At 45.9% G+C, this 13,063-nt stretch overlaps 1 protein-coding gene across 1 annotated transcript; it reads left to right on the forward strand.

Annotated features, from left to right (window-relative positions):
- Window positions 1–3: 3 nt before the first annotated feature.
- Window positions 4–12,773, forward strand: LOC116679290 (RNA/RNP complex-1-interacting phosphatase-like; the record flags this gene model as incomplete). The annotated part of the gene is given in 8 exon segments (XM_032508968.1): window positions 4–25; window positions 28–77; window positions 2,757–2,880; window positions 4,271–4,331; window positions 8,590–8,636; window positions 8,737–8,812; window positions 9,396–9,527; window positions 10,822–12,773. Coding segments are annotated over 8 exon segments (1,020 nt in total), but the record flags the coding sequence as incomplete, so codon positions are not given.
- Between the last annotated feature and the right edge of the window lie 290 nt (window positions 12,774–13,063).

Here is a 13,063-nt window from a genome sequence, read left to right on the forward strand (position 1 = left end):
GACGCGCTGAGCACCGAGCAGCAGCGGCTGGTCTGATCATCGACCTGACCTTCACCACGCGCTACTACACTCTGCAGGTAACACACACCACACACACACACACATACAGGTAACACACACACACACACACACACACGCAGGTAACACACACACACACACACCACACACACACACTACAGGTACACACACACACACACACACACACTACAGTAACACACACACACACACAGACACACACTCTGCAGGTAACACACACACACACACACACACACACACTACAGGTAACACACACACACACACACACACTACAGGTAACACACCACACACACACACCCCACACACACACACACTACAGGTAACACACACACACACCACACACACAGACACACACTCTGCAGGTAACACACACACACACACACAACACACACAACACTACAGGTACACACACACACACCCACACACTAAGGTAACAACACACACACACACACACACACACACTGCAGGTAACACACACACACAACACACACACACAGACACACACACACACTACAGGTAACACACACACACACACACACACACTACAGGTAACACCACACACACACCACACTACAGGTAAGTAACACACACACACACACAACCACTACAGGTAACACACACACACACACACACACACACACTACAGGTAACACACACACACACACAGACACACATCTGCAGGTAACACACACACACACAACCCACACACACTACAGGTAAACACCCACACACACACACACACACCACACACACTAAGGTAACACACACCACACACACACACACACTGCAGGTAACCACACACACACACACCACACACACACAACACACACTACAGTAACACACACACACACACACACTACAGGTAACACACACACACACACACACACCACTACAGGTAACACACAACACACACACACACACACACACTACAGGTAGCACACAACACACACACACACACTACAGGTAACACACACACACACACACACACCACTACAGGTAACACACACACACACTACAGTAAACACCCCAACACACACACTACAGGTAACCACACACACACACACACTACAGTAACACACACACACACACACTAAGGTAACACACACACACACACACACACACACTACAGGTAACACACACACACACACACATACACATACACATACACACACACACACACACATACAGGTAACACACACACACACACACACTACAGGTAACACACACACACACACCACACACACACACTACAGGTAACACACACTACAGTAACACACACACACCTACAGGTAACACACACACACACACTACAGGTAAACACACACACACACACACTACAGGTAACACACACACACACCCACACACACATACAGGTAACACACACACACACACACACACACACACACACACACACTACAGGTAACACACACACACACACCACACACTACAGGTAAACACACACACACACACACACACACACACACACACTACAGGTAACACACCACACACACACACAACACACACTACAGGTAACACACACACCACACACACACACACACACACTACAGGTAACACACACCACACACACACACACACTACAGGTAACACACACACAACACACACACACACACACACTACAGGTAACACACACACACACACACCCCACACACACACACACACTACAGGTAACAACAACACACACAACAGGTAACACACACACACAACACACACACACACACTACAGGTAACACACCACACACACAACCACACACCACACACTACAGGTAACACACACACACACACACACACATTAATAAGGGTTGGTCATTGTTTTGTTTTTAACAATCCTGATTCTTCCTTTCGATTCTCGTGTCCCATTCTTTGAGCGCTGGAGTTGAAACGGGTCACGTGCTTTTTTTCACAGAAAAGAGGGACAGGGTGTGTGGGACATGATGTGTAGGACAGGATGTGTGGGACAGGGTGTGTGGGACAGGATGTGTGGGACAGATGTGTGGGACAGATGTGCGGGACGGGATGTGTGGGACAGATGTGCGGGACAGGATGTGCGGGACAGATGTGTGGGACGGGATGTGTGGGACAGATGTGTGGGACAGGATGTGTGGGACGGGATGTGTGGGACAGGGTGTGCGGGACATGATGTATGGGACGGGATGTGTAGGACAGGATGTGGATATGGGACAACATGAGGGCAACACGAGGGCAACATGAAGATAACATGAGGACAACATGAGGACAACGTGAAGACAACATGAGGACAACATGAGGACAACGTGAAGACAACATGAGGACAACATGAAGACAAAATGAAGATAACATGAGGACAACATGAAGACAACATGAGGACAACATGAAGACAACATGAAGACAACATGAGGACAACGTGAAGACAACATGAGGACAACATGAAGACAACATGAAGACAACATGAGGACAACGTGAAGACAGCATGAGGACAACGTGAAGACAACATGAGGACAACATGAGGACAACATGAGGACAACGTGAGGACAACGTGAAGACAACATGAGGACAACATGAGGACAACATGAGGACAACGTGAGGGTTAAAAACTAAATCGTTAGCTAAACGGTGCCGGCCTAGCTGGAACCGGTTCTTGACGCCCGATCCCAGGTCCTGGTGCTTGTGGTTCTGGTAGTGTGAGGACGGGGGGGCTGAACGCCGCTGTGTTGTGTGTGCAGGACGTCCCCGACTCGCTGCTGTTTGTGAAGATCCTCACAGCCGGACACGAGGTCCCCGGAGACGACACCATCCTGAGCTTCAAACGCGCCGTACGCAGGTTCCTCCGGGAGAACGCCGACAACGGTGAGACACCGGGCCGAGCAAGGCATCAACAGAATGATCTCACACACACACAGACGCACATACGCACACACAAATACACGCAGAGACAGTCACACACAGACGCACATACGCACACACAAATACACCCAGAGACAGTCACACACAGACGCACATACGCACACACAAATACACTCAGACAATCACACACACACACACAAATACACTCAGAGACAGACACACACACACACACAAATACACTCAGAGACAGTCACACACACACACACACAGACGCACAAATACACTCGGAAACAGACACACACACATACACAAATACACTCAGAGACAGTCACACACACACACACACACAAATACACTCAGAGACAGTCACACACAGACGCACATACGCACACACAAATACACTCAGACAGTCACACACACACACACAAATACACTCAGAGACAGTCACACACAAACAAATACACTCAGAGACAGACACACACACACACACACAAATACACTCAGAGACAGTCACACACACACACAGACGCACAAATACACTCGGAAACAGACACACACACATACACAAATACACTCAGAGACAGTCACACACACACACACAAATACACTCAGAGACAGTCACACACAGACGCACATACGCACACACAAATACACTCAGACAGTCACACACAGACGCACATACGCACACACAAATACACTCAGACAGTCACCACCACACACACAAATACACTCAGAGACAGTCACACACAGACGCACATACGCACACACAAATACACCCAGAGACAGTCACACACAGACGCACATACGCACACACAAATACACCCAGAGACAGTCACACACAGACGCACATACGCACACACAAATACACCCAGAGACTGTCACACACAGACGCACATACGCACACACAAATACACTCAGACAGTCACACACACACACACAAATACACTCAGAGACAGTCACACACAAACAAATACACTCAGAGACAGACACACACACACACACACATACACTCAGACAGTCACACACACACACACAGACGCACAAATACACTCAGAGACAGACAGACACACACAAATACACTCGGAAACAGACACACACACACACAAATACACTCAGAGACAGACACACACACACACAGCAGGATCATTTAAAAGGCAGCCACACACATTGTGCGTCGGCCTTATTTCTGACACCGTGGCGGCAGAAATGTTGCCGTGGCGATCCGCCACTACATCACCAACACGGAGGACACACTGACTATATACTCTCTGCAAATTCTGCCCTCAATATGTATATATAGTGTGTATTTATCGTGGCAATAAACCCTTATTTTGACCCTGATGACGTTAACCAAAGTGTAAAAACTAAAACTGATCCCTGTGTCCCGTTCCAGACGAGCTGATCGGGGTCCACTGCACCCACGGACTCAACCGCACCGGCTACCTGATCTGCAGGTGTGTGTGTGTACGCAGCGACGCATCCACACACACACTCCGAGTGCTTAAGTGTGTTTAAGGCGCCGGGTACACCCGAGCGCGGTCCCCTGTAGATGGACGCGTTGATGTGTTGTCTGGTACAGTAGTCTCTGAAACACCAGGGGACGCACACACAGAATGATCTGGGAGTGAGCCAGACGTAGAGAAGAAGAAACCTGAAGTACAGGCAAGCAGGTTGCCTGGCAACGCATCCACGTTGAACACAGACGTACATTTCTCCTCATTAACGTGCTCTGGGGCTCGAAAGTTTGGGGCCCCCCCCCCCAGGTAAAGATGTGTATTAATGTGCAGAAAGAAGCCAAGAAAAGATGGAAAAATCTCCCAAAAAGCATCAAATGACAGATTACACATTTGTATAATATGTCACAACAAGTTACATTTTATTTCATCATTTACACTTTAAAAATAACAGAAAACAAAAGAATGGTGTCTGCAACAGTTTGGGCCCCTGCAGAGTTAAGACCTTGTACCCCCCCACCCACCCCCCCGCAGAGTTAAGACCTTGTACCCCCCCCCCCTTGTAGCCAGCAAGAGTCTTAATCCTTGTTTGAGGGATCTTCGCCCGTTCTTCTTCCAGAAGTCTTCCAGTTCTTTGAGGTTTCTGCTCCTTTAAAGTCTACCATAGATTTACATTAGGTTGAGGTCTGGAGATTGTGAAGGCCATGGCAAAACCTGCAGTTCACGCCTCTTGATGTAATCCACCGTGGATGTTGAGGTGTGTTTAGGATCATTGTCAGTGTGTAGAAGCCATCCTCTCTTTAACTTCAGCTTCAGAAGAATCATACAGATGTTTGAGTCTGTGGTCTGTACATGAAGAATCATACAGATGTTTGAGTCTGTGGTCTGTACATGAAGAATCATACAGATGTTTGAGTCTGTGGTCTGTACATGAAGAATCATCCAGAAGTTTGAGTCTGTGGTCTGTACATGAAGAATCATCCAGATGTTTGAGTCTCTGTGGTCTGTACATGAAGAATCATCCAGATGTTTGAGTCTGAGGTCTGTTCATGAAGAATCATCCAGATGTTTGAGTCTGGGGTCTGTTCATGAAGACTCATCCAGATGTTTGAGTCTGGGGTCTGTACGTGAAGACTCATCCAGATGTTTGAGTCTCTGGTCTTTACATGAAGAATCTTCCAGATGTTTGACTCTCTGTGGTCTGTACATGAAGACTCATCCAGATGTTTGAGTCTGGGGTCTGTACATGAAGAATCATCCAGATGTTTGAGTCTGTGGTCTGTACATGAGGAATCATCCAGATGTTTGAGTCTGTGGTCTGTACATGAAGACTCACACAGATGTTTGAGTCTGTGGTCTGTACATGAAGAATCATCCAGATGTTTGAGTCTGGTCTGTACATGGAGAATCATCCAGATGTTTGAGTCTGTGGTCTTTATATGAAGAATCATACAGATGTTTGAGTCTCTGTGGTCTGTACATGAAGAATCATCCAGATGTTTGAGTCTGAGGTCTGTTCATGAAGAATCATCCAGATGTTTGAGTCTGGGGTCTGTTCATGAAGACTCATCCAGATGTTTGAGTCTGGGGTCTGTACGTGAAGACTCATCCAGATGTTTGAGTCTCTGGTCTTTACATGAAGAATCATCCAGATGTTTGACTCTCTGTGGTCTGTACATGAAGACTCATCCAGATGTTTGAGTCTGTGGTCTGTACATGAAGAATCATCCAGATGTTTGAGTCTGTGGTCTGTACATGAAGAATCATCCAGATGTTTGAGTCTGTGGTCTGTACATGAAGACTCATACAGATGTTTGAGTCTGGGGTCTGTACATGAAGACTCATCCAGATGTTTGAGTCTGGGGTCTGTACATGAAGAATCATCCAGATGTTTGAGTCTGGGGTCTGTACATGAAGAATCATCCAGATGTTTGAGTCTGGGGTCTGTACATGAAGACTCACACAGATGTTGGAGTCTGTACATGAAGACTCACACAGATGTTGGAGTCTGTACATGAAGACTCATACAGATGTTTGAGTCTGGGGTCTGTACATGAAGAATCATCCAGATGTTTGAGTCTGTGGTCTGTACATGAAGACTCATCCAGATGTTTGAGTCTGTGGTCTGTACATGAAGACTCATACAGATGTTTGAGTCTGGGGTCTGTACATGAAGAATCATCCAGATGTTTGAGTCTGGGGTCTGTACATGAAGAATCATCCAGATGTTTGAGTCTGGGGTCTGTACATGAAGACTCACACGGATGTTGGAGTCTGTACGTGAAGACTCATCCAGATGTTTGAGTCTCTGGTCTTTACATGAAGAATCATCCAGATGTTTGACTCTCTGTGGTCTGTACGTGAAGACTCATCCAGATGTTTGAGTCTCTGGTCTTTACATGAAGAATCATCCAGATGTTTGACTCTCTGTGGTCTGTACATGAAGACTCATCCAGATGTTTGAGTCTGTGGTCTGTACATGAAGACTCATACAGATGTTTGAGTCTGGGGTCTGTTCATGAAGACTCATCCAGATGTTTGAGTCTGGGGTCTGTACGTGAAGACTCATCCAGATGTTTGAGTCTCTGGTCTTTACATGAAGAATCATCCAGATGTTTGACTCTCTGTGGTCTGTACATGAAGACTCATCCAGATGTTTGAGTCTGTGGTCTGTACATGAAGAATCATCCAGATGTTTGAGTCTGTGGTCTGTACATGAAGAATCATCCAGATGTTTGAGTCTGTGGTCTGTACATGAAGACTCATACAGATGTTTGAGTCTGGGGTCTGTACATGAAGAATCATCCAGATGTTTGAGTCTGTGGTCTGTACATGAAGACTCATACAGATGTTTGAGTCTGGGGTCTGTACATGAAGAATCATCCAGATGTTTGAGTCTGGGGTCTGTACATGAAGAATCATCCAGATGTTTGAGTCTGTGGTCTGTACATGAAGACTCATCCAGATGTTTGAGTCTGGGGTCTGTACATGAAGACTCATCCAGATGTTTGAGTCTGGGGTCTGTACATGAAGACTCATCCAGATGTTTGAGTCTGGGGTCTGTACATGAAGACTCACACAGATGTTGGAGTCTGTACATGAAGACTCATACAGATGTTTGAGTCTGGGGTCTGTACATGAAGAATCATCCAGATGTTTGAGTCTGTGGTCTGTACATGAAGACTCATCCAGATGTTTGAGTCTGTGGTCTGTACATGAAGACTCATCCAGATGTTTGAGTCTGGGGTCTGTACATGAAGAATCATCCAGATGTTTGAGTCTGGGGTCTGTACATGAAGAATCATCCAGATGTTTGAGTCTGTGGTCTGTACATGAAGAATCATCCAGATGTTTGAGTCTGGGGTCTGTACATGAAGACTCATCCAGATGTTTGAGTCTGGGGTCTGTACATGAAGACTCATCCAGATGTTTGAGTCTGGGGTCTGTACATGAAGACTCATCCAGATGTTTGAGTCTGGGGTCTGTACATGAAGACTCACACAGATGTTGGAGTCTGTACATGAAGACTCATACAGATGTTTGAGTCTGGGGTCTGTACATGAAGAATCATCCAGATGTTTGAGTCTGTGGTCTGTACATGAAGACTCATCCAGATGTTTGAGTCTGTGGTCTGTACATGAAGACTCATCCAGATGTTTGAGTCTGGGGTCTGTACATGAAGAATCATCCAGATGTTTGAGTCTGGGGTCTGTACATGAAGAATCATCCAGATGTTTGAGTCTGTGGTCTGTACATGAAGAATCATCCAGATGTTTGAGTCTGGGGTCTGTACATGAAGACTCATCCAGATGTTTGAGTCTGGGGTCTGTACATGAAGACTCATCCAGATGTTTGAGTCTGGGGTCTGTACATGAAGACTCATCCAGATGTTTGAGTCTGGGGTCTGTACATGAAGACTCATCCAGATGTTTGAGTCTGGGGTCTGTACATGAAGACTCATCCAGATGTTTGAGTCTGGGGTCTGTACATGAAGACTCACACAGATGTTGGAGTCTGTACATGAAGAATCATACAGATGTTTGAGTCTGGGGTCTGTACATGAAGAATCATCCAGATGTTTGAGTCTGTGGTCTGTACATGAAGAATCATCCAGATGTTTGAGTCTCTGTGGTCTGTACATGAAGAATCATCCAGATGTTTGAGTCTGAGGTCTGTTCATGAAGAATCATCCAGATGTTTGAGTCTGGGGTCTGTACATGAAGACTCATCCAGATGTTTGTGTGTGTCACACCTGCAGGTATCTGATCGATGTGGATGGGATGGATCCTAAAGAAGCCGTTGAGTGTGAGTGCTGATCTTCTTCTTCTTCTTCTTCCTTATTTAACGTGTGTTGGGCTCATTTCAGAACCAAAGTGAAACATCTGGGATCTGGTTTTGTTGTCAGTGTTCAACGCGTCGCGGGGCCACGCGGTGGAGAGGCAGAACTATCTGGAGGACCTGCAACGGGGGCCAAAGAGGAGGTGAACACATCTACTTCCAGTGTTGTGTTTAGTCTATGGACCATGGTTATGGTCTGTCCTACTCATTGAGTAACTTTTGTATTTTTCAACCTTCTTTCGACATACTAGACTATGAATTATGATTTTATTCTTTTACATAAATCTTTTTCCGCCATAAATTTTTATGACTTTTTAAAAAAATGCTATACTATAACTTTTAATGAATTTTTTTTGACATACTACACTATGACTTTTTACGACTTTTTAATATATTTATATTTTTTCGATATAGTATACTAATATACTATGATGTTTTTTGACTTTTCAACATACTATACTATGACTTTTTATATATTATAAATAATAGAACAGCTGGAACAGTCCGGTAAGTTTGGAAAATGACATCACTTTACTGTAATGCAGCGTTTAAAACCAGGAAAATATATATATATATATATATATATATATATATATATATGTCATATCCCGGTATCCGAACTCTAAGACGATATCAAGTCTCATATCACGATATTGAGATAATGTCGGTATATTGCCCAGCCCTAGTTGTTTATTGGTCCGTCCCTTTGTGATGTGTTTTCAACAGTAACGTGGGGATGGAGGAGTCGGAGCAGGAGCCAATGAGAGGCCTCGCCGCCCAGCGGCCGAGCCACGCCCCGTCGGACCCCGACGGCCGGGACGAGAGGCGGCCGCGCTCCAAAGCCTCCCGGCGCCGAAGGTAGGGACGAGAAGCGGCCCAGTGCGTCGGTGTTTCTGCCTATTGTGATGTCGTTTCTTGGGGGTATCTTCAAATACTGCGTATCCATAAAGCTGAGCTCAAAGGTTAAGTCAGTACACCTGAAAACGTCATAACTAACTATTGAAATTGGGTAATTAATAAAAAAAAAAAATTTAAAAGCCAAATTGGACATCCCTCATTCTTCGTCCGCTTATCCGGTATTGGGTCTCGGGGGCAGCAGCTCGAGCAGGGGACCCCAAACTTCCCTTTCCCGAGCCACATCAACTCTTAGCTCTGACTATGGGGTCCCGAGGCGTTCCCAGGCCAGGTTCGAGCTATAATCCCTCCACCTAGTCCTGGGTCTTCCCCGAGGCCTAGTAGGTCCAGACCGCTCTATAATTTACAGGTAGAGCAGGTCTAGACCTCTCTATAATTTACAGATGGAGCAGGTCTAGACCTCTCTATAATTTACAGATGGAGCAGGTCTAGACCTCTCTATAATTTACAGATGGAGCAGGTCTAGACCACTCTATAATTTACAGATAGAGCAGGTCTAGACCACTCTATAATTTACAGATAGAGCAGGTCTAGACCGCTCTATAATTTACAGATAGAGCAGGTCTACACCACTCTATAATTTACAGATAGAGCAGGTCTAGACCGCTCTATAATTTACAGATAGAGCAGGTCTAGACCACTCTATAATTTACAGATAGAGCAGGTCTACACCACTCTATAATCCACAGATAGAGCAGGTCTAGACCACTCTATAATTTACAGATAGAGCAGGTCTAGACCAATCTATAATTTACAGATAGAGCAGGTCTAGACCGCTCTATAATTTACAGATAGAGCAGGTCTAGACCAATCTATAATTTACAGATAGAGCAGGTCTAGACCACTCTATAATTTACAGATAGAGCAGGTCTAGACCACTCTATAATTTACAGATAGAGCAGGTCTAGACCGACTCTATAATTTACAGATAGAGCAGGTCTAGACCGACTCTATAATTTACAGATAGAGCAGGTCTAGACCGACTCTATAATTTACAGATAGAGCAGGTCTAGACCGACTCTATAATTTACAGATAGAGCAGGTCTAGACCGACTCTATAATTTACAGATAGAGCAGGTCTAGACCGACTCTATAATTTACAGATACATTTAGTTTTTCCCCTACTCAGCCTCTTGGCGGCTAAAAATTGAGTTTAAGATTGTCGCCTATACTTATCTTAATTTTTTGTTTACTATGACAACCGTGGGTCTAACATCTGGGTCTGTCTCTCCTTCAGCAGGTCTTTCTCTCCGAGGGAAACAATCCAGCGCCCGCACCACAACCACCATCCTAACGGGGGCCGCGGCCTTCTTCCCAGTCCGCCGTTAATGGCTCCATGGGGGGCGCCGGCGGTGCATCTCAGCCCGTACCGGTGGACGGCCCCTCATGCCGACAGCGAGTGGAGGAGACCGCCTCGCTCAGACGAGTCCAGATGTCTTCCAGGGGAGGAGACGGGATCCAGATATCTGTCCCCGACCCAGACAGGATCCAGATATCTGTCCCCGCCCCAGACAGGATCCAGGTACCCCCCACCGGAACACGAGAGGTGGCCGCCGTCCCGTCTGCCAGAGGACAGACGGAGAGATCCTGGTCCCCCTCCGTCCCTCCCCCGTTACTCGGCACGCTGGGCCAGCGAGTCCAACGGCCACGACAGGCGAGAGCAGGACTGGGCCGGTCCCAGATCGAGACCCCCCTCCTCCACGCAAAGCCACAGACACAGAGTCGACCCGTTCGACGACTACTAGCGTTTTGTTATGAGTTCACAGCTTCATCAGACTTCTTTATGGGACATTTATGGGACATTCTGAATTAAATTACCCTGCTGTGATTATTCTACATGCTTAAAGAGACGAAAAGGGTTTTCAAATCCAAGTTTAGGTTCTAGGGGTGTCTCGATTTGACATTTATAGCGAAAAAAGCTCAGAATTAGCTTTTCATTTTGAATTCAAAAGCAGGATCGGTGATTTCCCCCCGGGTGTATTTTTCTCTATATTTGCCTACTTCACACCCGTTTGAAGGAAAACACACACACCCAGCGTAGCTTACCGGCTGGTAGCATATGGCTACAGACAGGGTAACTAGCGTTAGCTTATGGGTAGACATAGTGATTGGTATTACAGCCAGATATCTTAAAAGCCTGAGATACACCGGAAGCTGAGATCCGCTGTGTGACGCTTGGTTTACAGCTTCGTCTGACTTCTCTCATCGATGGGAAATTCTGAGTTAAATTGTCCTGCTGGGATCAGTCGACGTGTTTGAAGAAGGGTTTTTTTTCCAGTTAAGGCTCATGTTCTACGGCTGTCACGATTTGGATCCAAATCGCAAATCTATTTCCATTTTGTCGATCAAAATCAGAAGCAGGATTGGCGATTACCCTAATTACCCTAGTGTTTTCTTCTCTCTCCACACCCAACTACTTGCGCATGTAGCTGGTAGCATGCAGCTAAAGACACATGGTAACTTTAGCTTGGCGGTAGCCTGCAGCTAAAGACACATGGTAACTTTAGCTTGGCGGTAGCCTGCAGCTAAAGACACATGGTAACGTTAGCTTGGCGGTAGCCTGCAGCTAAAGTCACATGGTAACTTTAGCTTGGCGGTAGCCTGCAGCTAAAGTCACATGGTAACTTTAGCTTGGCGGTAGCCTGCAGCTAAAGTCACATGGTAACGTTAGCTTGGCGGTAGCCTGCAGCTAAAGTCACATGGTAACTTTAGCTTGGCGGTAGCCTGCAGCTAAAGTCACATGGTAACTTTAGCTTGGCGGTAGCCTGCAGCTAAAGACACATGGTAACGTTAGCTTGGCGGTAGCCTGCAGCTAAAGACACATGGTAACGTTAGCTTGGCGGTAGATCAAGCCGGGGTCCTCCGACGGGCCTCCATGGTGTGTTCATGTGCACCTTGTTAAACTAATGGTGCAATCACTCGCAACTTACAAACGCTGAGAAGCTGTTGTAATATACCCTTCTGCCTTCTAGTGTCTTTTGTTTTTCTTGTGGCATTTTAGCCCAAAAATGTTTTAAATTGAGAATTGAATGGCCGTGACCCCCGGAACGGGTTTACATGTTTTTATATTGAAAGAGTTTTTAGTTGTTGGAGTTGTAGAGCCAGTCCAGAGCCGATCTTATTGTTAGTATTGGCTTAAATTAATGGATCGGTTTCAGCACAAATTATCTTTTCTTTGCTGAGCTCTGGTGTGTTTTTTGTTTCTTTCCCGCTCGCGTGCGGTTTTTTGGTCTCTTTTCTTCTTTCGTTCTTATTCGTTCCTGTTGTTTGTATTCTCCGCGAAGTGCGGGGTGTGCAGCGTTGTTAAGACAGCGTCTCTATAATCTACAGATAGAGCAGGTCTAGACCTGGTCTATTATCTACAGATAGAGCAGGTCTAGACCACTCTATAATCTACAGATAGAGCAGGTCTAGACCACTCTATAATTTACAGATAGAGCAGGTCTAGACCACTCTATAATTTACAGATAGAGCAGGTC

This window comes from Etheostoma spectabile, unplaced genomic scaffold, assembly GCF_008692095.1.
Source record: "Etheostoma spectabile isolate EspeVRDwgs_2016 unplaced genomic scaffold, UIUC_Espe_1.0 scaffold00010164, whole genome shotgun sequence".
Lineage (NCBI taxonomy): Eukaryota > Metazoa > Chordata > Actinopteri > Perciformes > Percidae > Etheostoma > Etheostoma spectabile.